The sequence below is a fragment of the Diorhabda carinulata genome, chromosome 11, assembly GCF_026250575.1.
Source record: "Diorhabda carinulata isolate Delta chromosome 11, icDioCari1.1, whole genome shotgun sequence".
NCBI classification, from domain to species: Eukaryota; Metazoa; Arthropoda; class Insecta; order Coleoptera; family Chrysomelidae; genus Diorhabda; species Diorhabda carinulata.
This window is the reverse complement of record NC_079470.1, coordinates 7,295,099-7,309,459: the sequence shown is the minus strand read 5'-3', so window position 1 is coordinate 7,309,459 and position 14,361 is coordinate 7,295,099. Positions and strand designations below refer to the sequence as shown.

At 32.4% G+C, this 14,361-nt stretch overlaps 1 protein-coding gene across 1 annotated transcript in view; it reads left to right on the top strand.

Annotated features, from left to right (window-relative positions):
- The first annotated feature begins 2,783 nt into the window (after window positions 1–2,783).
- LOC130899621 (uncharacterized) overlaps window positions 2,784–14,361 on the top strand; it is a 35,840-nt gene continuing 24,262 nt past the window's right edge. Inside the window, exons 1-2 of the mRNA XM_057809689.1 lie at window positions 2,784–3,241; window positions 13,671–13,911. Coding sequence (XP_057665672.1) covers window positions 3,187–3,241; window positions 13,671–13,911 — 296 coding nt within the window. The 5' untranslated portion in view covers window positions 2,784–3,186. The remainder of the gene's footprint in view (window positions 3,242–13,670; window positions 13,912–14,361) is intronic.

Below are 14,361 nucleotides of genomic sequence, written 5' to 3'. Positions count from 1 at the left end.
ATAATGGACGTGATTTCATTTCTTGTTTATTATACTCAAGTAATCGGTACCACCCATACCATATCTATTATTTTGAACTTAAATATGCTACACGATTGTAAATATTTCGAAAAGTCATTGATACTGGAACATTTAATTATACTGACAAAGTTATCACAATAAGCAACACTTTCTATCATTCCTTATCGCTTTCAATTGTTGTTACTTTCATATAGATATCTGTTTATCTCGAATAAAAATTGTAACTGTGTAAAAAACTTTCTAACTTGACGGAAATGAATTGATCTGTTACTAAAAACAGACTATTTCTGATAAATTTACAGAAAAAACGTCTGTAGAACGTACAAGTTTTCCTAAACTTCGTTGTACTACTTTTTAAAGCAAATTTATATAATTCCAATAAATTACGCAATGTCGTTTTGAATTTTGAAGATTTCTAGATGCTTAAATTTACATATTAACAAGATATAGTTACATAATTAAATATTGTCTTAGGTTAAATTGCGAATATAAGCAGCATATGAGAACATAATGCGACACTGACCGATTTTTCTGATACCTTATTTTTTTTATCTGTAGATGAAAGAAGAGATTGCTTAAAACAATTTTTAAGCAATCGTCATGAATTTCTTTATAAATCATATAGTATAACAAGAGGAAATTTGACAAAATCGAAAATACACTGCTGCTATTTCCTAAAATTATAACTTGAATTTTTTTTTAAATAATATAAAAGTTTTTTCAATGATGGAAACGTCTTATGATTAGCGGAAATTTTGGTGATTTTGTATCCAATTAAAGATCGTTTTTGTCGCTTTATTTTACGTTATCTACCAAAATTTTTTAGATATCTTGTTTAGGATATACAGTCATATCATTATAGGAATTGTGTTGGAAAAGTTCAGCACCGCCGCAATATTTATAGTAGATAACAAGTTTGAGAAAATAATATGATGAGTTCTGTCCAAAAAACTAGTTGCTATACTTTCTTAAGCTTTGACTATGTTGTTTATTAAGGAACCGTTTTGTTTCTAATTTTCTACTGCAAAATTTATGAGATGATCCACAATTTTCTACTCACAAGATATTGTTTGTCTTACGAAGTTGCAGCGAAGTTTGCAATGAATTTTTGAGCAGTAATTATTTCAAGAGTTGGAAGAATATGACCTCATAGAATGGCTCGCATTTGTTAATGAAATTCTTAGTCGATTTTCCTATTTTGGCAATATCCTTTCCTCTAATTAATCCCATTTTCATATCAAGGGGCTTGAAAATCATCATAATTGTCGTTACTGGAACAATGAGAATCTCAAACTCAAGCACCAGCAACTTCTGCAGAGTCCTGAGGCCACAATTTTGTGCACAGGAATAATTGGTCCCTTTTTTCATTGAAAATGTGTTGAAAGTTTTTTGACCCCAGAACTCTAAACTTCATATGTCAACCTTCTGCATTTATTCATATTTTTTATTATTTTTAATATGTTCGGTTTATTGTGTCACTCTGTATTGTATGTATGTATGGATGTTGAGGTATCGTATACACTACAATCCTCAGGATCTATTGTGTCTCCCTTTCTTGCTGCGATACTGGCAAACCCAGTGTTTACAGCTGATCTGTTGTGGTTGCCAGAGATCTTTGTCTTCTATTTTATACGCTCCTAGATGGGGGAGGGGTTCCGTAGTGTTTCAAACTCCTTGAGAATATGGATAGAGGTTTTGTCTTCTTTGCAACAAAATCTGCTCGCCGCATTATCTGCTAAGTATAGCGTCTTCAGGTGTTTGTTGAGTTGACAGTGCCGCTAAAAGGCTTCTGTTAATATTCGCAGATTGTTATTACATTCACGAGATCTTGTCTAGTTATAATTTCCCAGAAGAGTCATTGCCTGTCCAAACTCCTGTGGGTTGTCTCAATAATTGGTTTTTCTCCCATGAAGGGCTTGTCTCCACCGATTTAGCGAGCTCATCAGCTATTTCATTCCCGTTCACTCCGGTGTGTCCCGGAATCCATTGTAGGGAAACTTTATTATTCTTGCCCAACTCGTAGAATTTTTCTAGGCAATCCCAAATGAGTTTGTATTTTATGATATTGGAACTTAGAGCTCTAATGACTGCTTGGCTATCGGATAAGATGATGATCTCCTGTTTGCGATAGTTCCTCTCTAGATTAAACTGGACACATTTTTCAATTCCATAAGTTTCTGCCCAGGCTTTTGAAGTATTTAATTCTGGTGCCGTACACTCCTATTCCAGTTCTGTCTGTTGCATTAGATCCATCCGTATACCATTTAATGGAATTACTATTCATTTCTTGTGTTATGATCCTACTTATTTTCACAGCTTAGTATTGAGGTAAATTTGTTTTCAAACTTTTTCGATATATTATCGTGAGGCATGTCCCAGGTTTGGTCATAATTTTGGGATTGTTTTTCTTTGGTCTCTAAACATTCCAAGTGGCGTTTTCTCTTCCACGCTTTCCAGTATTAAATGGAGAGGTGGGAGATTTAGAATCCATTAAAGTGCAGCTGTTTGACATGATTTCATGGCACATTACAGTGTATTAGAAGAAAACACAAAATATCAAACAAAATTTGCAATTCTGCAAAAATACGAATATTTCGTAGCGTGTCCTATTGATTACTTTCGATATTCACGGTATATATTTTACTGTTGTGATTCCTTCGAGCGACATACTATTTAATGTTTTTGCTAGTTATTGTTGTGAAGCAACAAATTTCAAACTACTTTTTCATCAAATGTATCGAAATTTGATTGAATTTTATTTATTTCATTTAAATAGTCGAAAGTTTGCCTCTTTTGAACTTGAAAGCAACCATTGTTCTGTGGACACATTATTTTAATAATTAACTTGCATACTGCATCAGTTTTTAATAGTGTACTAAATCGCTGTATATTTGCTTATTGTTATATTCTAATGAACCTGCAAATATATACGGGTATAAGTATTTCCATGGACAATATTCCAAATCCACTTTTTTCTTGAACAAGGCTCATTCTAATTATTCACTAGAAGGATACAGTCGAGCTTAACACACTGTATTATTTACTAAGGATCGTACAAGAGAAAGTGAATTACACGAGACGAAATCATTCTCAAATACGAGAACGACAAATAGTCAACAGCACATTACAATAACGTCATTTTTCAGTGGTAGAATTGAACAAAAAATGTGGAAGTTTTATTTGATTTTTGTTTTTGTGCCCGTAATGGGATCAGACGTCCGTAAGTATTGAAGCTCATATAATTAAGTAAACTAGTATCGATTTATTATTTATATCATTCAATTACTTTTTAAGTCATTTTTTGTAAATAAAAATTAACGTTATCAATATATTGCAAAAATCATTCCCATGACTTCAATTCCATTTCGGACATTAACAATAACTGGGAAAAATTTTTTCTAACGTTTCTAACCTTTATTATCTCATAATTTTGTTATTTTTATACTTATTCAGTAAAATATATATTTTGGAAAAATATTTTATTCAGAAACCGTTTCAATACATTTCATTCAAAAATATTGTCTACTTAGTTAGATTTTAATGGAAAATTAGTGAAGTATATGTGTGGATTTTTGGCTTTCAAAAGTTGAAAAACATATAAGACAAAGAGGAGATCTTAGTTTGAACCTAACCTAATTACATGAGATGAATCTGATGGGGTTCACTCTATTTTTGGTAATGAAAATCGGAAAATTAATATTTTTAGGTAAGGCTATATTTCTAATTTGTTCGTTTTTGTATAGGTATACTTCCCAAAAAAAAAAATACGACATAATCAGTACAGTACAGTTTCGGAGCAAATTATGGTTTTTGAATGTTTTACTTTCAAAAAGTGTTGAAATTTTGCTTTTAAAACCTAGATATAAATCAAATACGACAAAAAAATAAACAAAATCAAGAAATATATGTCGAAAATATTAATTTTTTTTATGATCAAAAATAGGGTGGGCCCAGTGAAAAATTAAAAATAGTGAAATCGAACTTGAAAATTTCACTAATAAATGGCGCTACAAAAGATTATTTACAATCTCTCCAAAAGACGGCGTTTCTCTTTGATATTATTAATCAAACTAACTGATTTCTTACATGTTATTGGTTTCTCAACTACTAACTAAATTGCAATGACGATCTTGTTCTTAGGTCGTCGCCTTGCAGTTGAATGGTCAGGGGTGCAAATTTGAATGGGCATTTTCAATTCTTGTCATTATATAATATTATTAACATACCTTATTTCTATATTATATATATATATATATATATATATATATATATATATATATATATATGCAATGATTTAATTTAGTTACTTAACTTGTTTTTGTTAAAATTTGCCAACTGTTTCTAAAAGTATTTCCTTCAAATGTCTATTCAATTCAACTAATTATCTCATAATATAACTTTATATAAGCTAAAAATATAAAAAAGTTCGATCAGGATGGACTACCGGTAATTATAGCTAGAGAATCTTGAAACCTGGAATAACTGCCACTTTTTCACTAGTCACAATTTTAAAGTGAAATTATTTCTATTATAACATTCATTTAGACGACGTTCCTTTACGGAAATAAAAAATTACCGTCGAGATATTGCCTTATTTAGTATGCATATTACATAATTATTATTACTTGAAAGCAATTTTTGAATTGCTTCAATACTCTGTCGTATTTCCACGCAGCTATTGTATTTTGAAAGCGCGGTCATTCACATATATTGTAAAAATTGTAATATTTCACAGGGACGAACAAATAGATTTAATCTTATGTTTTTTTATACTAATATCTCTTTATAGAAGGCCAAACATGTCGTTTCGTTACCAATTTACAACCAAGGTAAATAATAGTCAACGACGATTATGGTATTGAATAATATTTTCTAGAATTTTAATTTTCGGTCTCGAGAAAAGCTAGTCTAGTATTAGTTGTTTGATCATTTATTTTGTACAAACAAATCCATTCACATAGAGAATAAACAAAACTTGGAATGAGTATAGATTAATCATAATATGTATTTAAGAGGATCCGTCAAAGTTACAGAACAACGTTTACGATAATCATTCATACAAGTGGCGGAGATTTTTCTTTTCCCATCACAGATTACCATCACAGATAAGAAAAGAATCAGCGCTTTTTATTTCAAAAAATTATCTTTATTACAATACAAACTTGGCTAGGAAGAGGAATTGATACAGAACAGTGGGAGTTAAAAAATAATACAGCTAATAACGACTGTATTACCACCAGCACCCGATGATTTACTTAGCACCATCTTTTATAATTGTACGAAAGGTGTTGTTGGTGGCCCTTTAAACAGCTGCCTTATCTTCTTTGACTGCTATGGTGGCCGTCTGGCAACCTTCCTGCTTTCTCTCATCTTTCTTACTCCTAATGCTCCTTCCTCCGAACCCGTCCACTCGCATTTCGCCGTTTTCAGCGCTTGCGAGCTTACGGACGGGTCTACCTCCATGACGGTAAAGACTGCCTCTTTCCTCTTCACCGTCATAGTCATACCCTCCCCAAACTTGTTCCTTTCCAGCACCTTTTAATTTAACGAGGAGGTCGCCCCCACTCGTCTTCCGCACTGCTTCTACCTTGATTCCAATTCCTCAACTTTTACTTGTGTTTTCATGTTTTTCAGTACTTCCGTCTACGATTGGGAGCCGAAATGATTCTCCTTCCGTTTTCCACTCTATATTTCCCTTTTCCTCCCCTTTGTTATTATTTTCCATTCAATCTCTCCCTTCCTCCTTATGAACTCAATTATCTTTCTCATCATTTATTTTTTTATCCCTTCGCCTATGACTAACTTACCTCCCCTCTCTATCCTTTTTCTTCTGCTATTTTTACCAACTTCCAACATGTATGGTATATTTCTTCCTATTTCTACTCTCCATTTACCTTAGCCACATAATTGTACCATGTTTTTTTCATTATTTTTTTGTTTTTAATCTATTTTCTACGTAATCACAGATCCCTACTTCTAATTCTTCTAATGTTGCCCATATCTCTTCCTTGGCTCTTTTTAATATTCCTTTGGTCGCCCCCGTTTTCACTTTTTTCAATTATGCTTAAATGCGGGGTCAACAAATGATGGAAATGATGAAGATGTACATGTAGAATTAAATCCGCTCGACGTTATGTTAGCAACTATTAGTGATAGAGAAAAAAGAAAAATTATATATCGCGCCTTACATTTTACTTCGTAAGTGGTGAAGAAACGAGTACATCGACATGATACAATTACTATCTCAGTGCTCTACTCCAAAGATGAATAATTTCACATAAAAATGCAGGAAGCATTTTTTGTAGATAATTTCACTAGGAGAAATTTTTAAACTAACCGCTATTGACCTCTGAGCAATGTCTATTTTTGACATTTTCATTACAACACCATTATGAAGATGTATACAAAAATTCAGCTCACTAGGAACTTCTTCGCAGATAAACCCGAAATGACTGGACTAAAAAAGATACATACATCAAAGAGATTTACAGAAAAATGTTCTGACTGGTGCGCTGTCCATCCTAATATCTTACTAATATGTTACATGTACACAAAGCTATAATAATTGGTCATATGGAATACTATTTGGGATTCAGCTAGTAATATATAAGCTTCGTTGCGTATTCAATCCATAGTATCTAAGTAGATTGCTGTCTAATGCTGTCTAAATGTTATCGACGAATACCCTAAATTACCGTAGAATTATAAGAACTATTTGCAAATCTTACCCATTAGCCAATGAAGACACAAAGGTATGACCCACACAACGTTGTTATTTAGAAGCAGTATTAGAGGCTATCTATTCTCTATGTTATTCATCGTAAGACATACCAAATTCTGATAGTCTCGAAAAAAACATATTGAAATTATCAGGAATAAATAAATAATAGAAATTATAATAATAAAATTTGAAGATTTCACTTCCAATCCAATTGGCAACTAGAGTTTAGGAAAGGCATCCATGTGAGACTGTATACAAATGCTGCTAAAACCGAAAAGGCGGCCAATGGAACAGTTTAAAAATAAGATACTTGACGACACTAGGACCAAATTGAAATGAAAAAATGCTATAAATATAGCTAAAGACTATTGGTATAGTGGGGATTTTCCTTAACTGAAAACTACGGTACTCAAGCAATTTGACTTTGAAATACTTTGAAATTTATGAATCAAAGATTTGTCATAATAAGTTTTATATACCATTAATATTTTATATAGTAGGTATAAGAGTAATTATGTTTCTATTTGACTCAAGAACAAGAAACTAATATACATTCCTGGAAAGGAACGTTTTTTTTATTATTTCGTTTGTGTATGCCAATAAATTTGGCAATTTCAAATAAAAAAATTGTTTAAACGCTTCTACACTTAATTCTTTTTGCTTATATATGAACTAAAAAATCATGTCTTCCCGGATTTTATTTATTTCACTGTTTTCCAATAGCTTATGATCACTTTTTTCTATATTTAAACAACACCCAGAAATTGTGGATACAAACGAAAATTTATATGGAACACATTTAAGTATTATAATCACAAAAAAAGACAAACACTAGAAAAATGGGCACTTTATCAATTGGAACGGAATAAGAAACAGTCAAATAATACCTATGTATGTATCAACAATACAGGGCGACATATACAATGTGACTTAAAGGATGTCTTCAACCCCCTTTGCTCGCTGGGCACTGGGAATGATCAGAGTTTATAGCTGATCTATTATTTCAACTAATTACATAAATTTAAAAATGGAAAATGACTCTAGATGACAAATATCTTCATTTTCCGTTTCATACTCACCCAGATATGCTCTTGAGCTGCATAGTCTCTCACACTTCTTGAGAATATGGTTAGAGGTTTTGTCCTTTGCACCCTCTGCTAAATTTAGCTTCGTGAGGTGTTCCAAAAAGACCTTGTTAATGTTCGTAAATTGTTCTTAGTAAGGTTGATACATTCAATTAAATTAAATTAAAAACGCTACTTTTAAGTCTAGGACTAAAAGTAATTGTATTTGAGCTCTCTAATTGAAATTTGAAGAAAAAAACATTGTCTCTTACAAACTTAGTAAAACAAACTAATTGGGCAACTATATGTAGGTATTTATTTGTTATTTATAGTGATATTGAATGTACAATTGGAACAATTATTGCCAAAATTCACAGCACCACTGAAATTATCACAATTTTCGAACTATTCAAAAGATTTTCATTAATGTTAGAACAACTCAAAATATTCTCCGTAACTGTTGATGAAACATTCGAGGAAATATCTGAACAGGTACTTGTACCTTCTTTGTCAGGTTGCGATATTTTTCTGGCAGTATTCTCTTTATTGATACCGTACTCGATTTCCAGCCTTCATGTCTTTTAAGACAAGTAAGGTCACCGCCCCCATAAATAAGAAATGTAGCAGATGTTCTTCTTAGCGAATGTCCAACTTCAAAAATTTTGCAATTTCTTGTAGCACGGCACTAATTTTGTGAATACCAACAACCATTCTTTGACACTTCCCATTAACATACTTCAAAAATAAACGACGTTCCTGTCGTCCCTATTTTATGGCCGTAGTGCATATTTTCGAAATATGGTAAACAAACGAGGTGTCTTGTTTTTTGTCTGCAATATTTTTGCGACAAGGACCGAGTCCATATCCTCAAGGTCATCAATTTTCAAATGAACTAGTTTGTCACAACGCATAGCTCCTCCAATTCCTAATACTAGAACAACCTTTATCATCAAATATAAATTATCAGGTGCCATATCCAGGAACCGATCCACTTCCTCATTTGTAAAAACTCTAGACTTTTTAGGTATATATCCATCACTTTGCCTTTTTAACAATGCTCGTAATTTTTGAATATTTACTAATATCCACACCATTTTTGATATCCAGTGTGGATCGCAACATTGAATACTGTAACCAAAGAGTGGATGGCTTGACGGTCTCCATTAAATTTTAGAAATACACCATAAGAACACTCTCCGTATAGTTTTGCACATTTTTTTCTTTACAGCAATCCATGAATCGCTGATATGTAAGTTGATAAACTTGGCGAGATTTGGGTGGCGAAAGATTTAGATATACTGCTTCGGCGTTTCCAATATATCCGCAGGTATATTTTCATCGTGTTCGGGATTCATTTTGAAAGCAACGTAAAAACTACTACAAAAATTGTATGATTAGTACGTCTACTGACGTCTACTTGACAATCGATATTTACCAACAATACCAGATATCCATGACTCCCGACTTGCTATCGCTGTTATAATTAATAGGTGTTCAAATTTATTACCAAATTATTAACGATTTTTGAATAAAGTTAACTTTATTTTAATTTTGACTTGGTTGGAGAAAAAATTGTATATATCATAAGGAACGCAAATATTGCTCGTAAAAAAATATGCACTTTTAATCCTTATAATATAATATACTATTATTCATTGAATCAATATTATGATTGTGTCATAAACTTATACGTACTTCTCATATGGTGCGGTGGTCTACTTCACATTGATGTCTGTCTTATTTTTTACCAAAATTATAATGGTATTAAATAACTTCATTATTTACCTTCATCACCATCGAATTTTCGGTTGATTTGATATGAAGTCACTCCATCAAGAAAATATTAGGAATAATTATTATGTTGGGATTGAATAATGTTACTTTCACTATAATTTAATTCATATCTTTCGCTTGTATAAGAAAAGTGAAACTAAAAGCGAATTTCTTCATACCGCATGACTCCCATTAACTATTAAATACTTTAAGGTACTTTCTGTATCATTAAACTTTTTATTGACTCTTGATCTATTTCAACTAATGCACCAAATTAAGTAAATATTTGATTATAGATCTGAAGAAAAGTGCATCGTTAATTAAATAACAAAACGAAATTTGTACTGGAGTTTGTCTTCACAGTGCTCTTGAAATCCATACAAATATTACGCATTTATACAGGATGGAATTATATAAGATTAGTATATGAGAGAATATAACCCCGCTTATCGCTAATATGTTATGTTAGTGAGGCTGTCTTCTATACAAAGAACGTTTAGATTGCTAATAAATTCAACTTAAATGATAATTGGGTTTTCAAAAATCCAAAAAAGTATCGTTAATTGTTCGAAAGCTAAGGTGAAAAAGTAAAAACTGAAGGGAACAATCACAGAAGGTCGTCTCACCCGATTTGTGAGGGTCGGATGACTCTTACACTTTGGATAAGATGATTCCAGATTAGTAATTCCCAGCGATTCAGGTGAATACTTACAAATCCATAGAAGACTCGACAGGACTCTACACAACAACTACCCAAACCTAATATTTATACTCTATTATACACTTTTTCTCATAAATGGACAAATTTAGAGCAATTTTCAAAGTGCGCTGTACAATGTGCACACCTGATCTAATAATTTTGTTTTTTGATGAAATATTAAAAACTTCACATCTAATATAATCAGTATTACTATTTTTAGTGACCGGATAAAAAAATACAAGGGTCAGAATCGACAAACAATGAGGCAGATCCATCAACTTTAATAATATTTTTTTTTTATTCTATACATATTTCTCAATAAGTTTTGTTTCTTTACGTTCCATATCACGTTGTTTACCTGATATTACTGAAGGTATAGGTGTTCAAATAGCGCTATAACAGGAGCTTTTTCATCAAAAAATCGATCGAGATGGTAACAAAACATCATTACGGTGCTATTCATCCTATGTGATTTGTTATTGCTGAATATAATTAATCATTTTGGTTTAAATGCATACTTTGATATCGCATTAAATTTCAATGAAACACCTTTTCATATCCGACTCCGTCTATGCATCATTAAGTAATTGTCATAGGATTATTTTGGCGCATAGCTTTCCCGAAAATATCTTGTGTGATATGGAAAACAAAACAAGTGTTATGTTGTTTGCATCTTTCTAATATCTTAAAACATATTGGAGTCAATGAACGCTGATTTCTTACCTTCTACATTGAAGAAAATTTGAGTCAGTAACTGCTACAGTTTCCATCCCTATTGAATATCTATACAGGAAAACTTATAACGTTTTTATTAACCGAAGATTTTCAATGGAATAATTTTTGTTCGGAGACATTTGTTCAGACTATCATACATTTATATTTCTTTTGATAGGGCAGGTGTTTAGAGAACACGTATCGGAAAGTGTAATTGTGGTATTTGTGTAGCAACATCAACGGATCAAGAAATTCCAGTTTAGTAATAATTATTCAAACAAACATAATTTGAAACCACTAATTATTATTGTAACATACTGATTGGGTATCTGAAAAGTATTCAATATTCATTTTGATATATTATTCAAAACGAATATATAACATTCCAATTAAATTTGAAGGATATATTGCAGTAACTGTCACCAGTTCACTTAATTTCACACGTGACTAAATTGAAAAGTGTTCACAATGAGTTAAAACAATAGGCTTATGAGTAATTGTTTCAAAGGATAATGTCGAAGAATTGTAGGTTATTAACTAAAGATATCAAATAATATATCTGAATTCTAGGGTATTGAAAAATTGGTTTAATTTGATACCAAATATACCCTAGATAATTCAGTTCACTTGTTTTCTCAATTCAATTCAAGTGGTAACTATTTTACTTTGTTTTGTTAGAGTCTACGGGTTGTTGCTGTGTGTTATTATCAACTTCTTGTACCCCAAAAATTTGGACCTCGGGTATTACAAAGAGTCCCATCCTATGTGTTATCTCTTTCTTAATCTTCCCCTATTCTTTCATGAATATACTCAGAGAATCGTATTTTTATAGCTGTTCTAGTCCTTGGTTTTAGGAAACAGAAGAACAGAAGTGTGATTGAAGAACTTCCGATGATTAGTTAGTTTCAGCATGTACTAGACATGTGCGCGGATGTTTTTTTGAACCTCGGTGATGTTATAGGCACTATTAGCGTGCTTAAGTCATATGAGAATGATTTCAATTAAATTCGAATATTTGAAAATATACTGATTGTGTTACAAGGTCAAATGAATAATCACTTCAATCAATTATAACATTTAAATCCAACGACGATAGACTCAAGTCAAATTATTGAACAAAAAGAAATTTCTTAAATAAAATGAAGAGCTAACATTGAAATTAAATCTTCTTTTTTATATACATTGAAATAACCACCGTAAAGAACAAAAATAATCAAATACTGTGTACCTTCTTATTACCAACACTAGAGTTTTGATGAACGAAAATTATTTTCTAGCGCAGTAAGTTGTACGTTGTAAAAGAAACTATTCAAATTTTAGAGCTTTCTTTTAGTCTTACATAAGAAGATGTCTTTATTGCCCCAGATACGGAAGACAGCTAAAAAGGCGGCCGAGAGGACAATATTTTGAGCCATTTAAAGGTAAATATTAGTGGACCACGGCCCGAGAAACGAAAGCTGCTGATGGCGTCGACTCACTCAATTCTTCTGTATGGGGCGGAGGTCTGGTCATATGGTCTGAGAATAGAGAAATACTGCAAAGCTAAGACGATGGTACATAGACAAGGTACACTTAGTGGTTGCGGATGTTAACCCTTGGATCTTCTGGCTTTAGAGCGTTAGAGTATATTCAGAAGCAGCTCAGATAATCATCGAACGCATTGGTACAATACAGACAACAACGGTGGACAGAAGAAAAATTAGGTGAATGGACGTGACGACTAATAACAGACCTTAGACTGTGGACCGAAACAAAGTTTGGAGAGGGGAAATTCTACATAACCCAGCTTTTGACCTCCACAAAAATAAAAAAGTACAAACACCTGAATGTAAGTACTCTGAACACGACTCAGATAAAGCCCTATACACACACGGTATTCGTGTATAACCACTGGAGGGGTTTGAAAGAGTAAGTAGAGAAGACTGCCATCAACATAAACCATGAATAAAGACGGCTTCTTGGTATGACAATATCATAGAAACGTAACAAACAACATACACGGACAGATCCACAAACCTTTTTACGTAATATCACAAGAGTTTCTGATTAGACGGAGATGACAGAAAATGGCGACTAAGTGGGTAGGCTACGGGAGTCCCACACATCCATCATCTCTCTTGGTGAAATCCGCTACTTGGATTCTGTATCCTCTTGAAAAAAAGTTGTACGAATTCAATGCACAAATTGTAGCTTTAGTTAGTCATTTTGGTGTGATTATAAATCAGCCAATATTAATTCATATATTTAGATATTAAAAGTTTTTGGTATTGTAAGAATAGTACAGAAGGAAGGAGAAGGTATAAAAAGAAGAAGAAGGCATCCAAATGGCTACGACGTCACGCGGGATATGGATCGTCTTCATCCAGTTTTGCGATGTGGTTTCTTTATCGCTTTATTGTAATTCTACAGTTTAGGCGTGTAAATACTGTCTGTTTCTATCCTCAGTATCTGATTCAACAGATGCATACAATACACTAGTCATACTCACTAAAAAAGCACAAATTGCACATTGACAATGGCCTCAAGGCCATACAGGAAAACAACAAACAAATAGTCTCCGTTTTGCAGGATTTGCATATTTTTTTTGAATCTATTTCATATTTCCATTTCCAAAATGTTCTCTACTTTCTGTATAGCTCTCGAATTATGAAATGTTTTTAATCATCATCATTTTTAGCACCATACATAAAACAGTGTTACGAAGGAGATCCAGAAGTAATACAGTGCTTCAAAAAAGCTATCCATCATCTGCGACCTTATTTACAAAAGGGAATTGCAGAAATTGAGTTGCCGTCGGTGGAACCGTTCAAAATGGATGAACTAACGTTGTCCTTAACTACAGGACCTCAAGGCTACAAAGTTTCTCTGAAAAACATTGATGTCTTTGGTGCCAGTCAATTTACAGTTGAAAATTTGAAGTAAGAATTTACAATTATTAATGTTCATTACTTAATAGTTGATATAAATATGACAAAAACTAATGAGCTCATGTCTAAAAAATTCTACTAGTTTCATGCTTAACGAGGTTAATTTGGGGGTATCCCAAGTTAAGCTCTACAGCTACTTTCTTCATGCTACTGGCACCGTTTCCAAATAGTCATTTCCTGTATAGAGCAAAATAATCGGTGACGATTTTTAATCCGTTGAGATAAGGTTGCGCCAACTCGGGACGGGTATATTTCAGGTAAACAAAAGGTCCGAGTACATATTACTCGTGACGGATTCATTAAGATTATTACCTAGAATTTGGTACTTAATCAAACATTTTACATGGATGGCACTTGGAAATGTTATCCAACGTACTTTTTGTTATGTGTTTAGAATGTAAAAAATATTTTTTTACTGAAATACTCTGTAATACTCTTCAT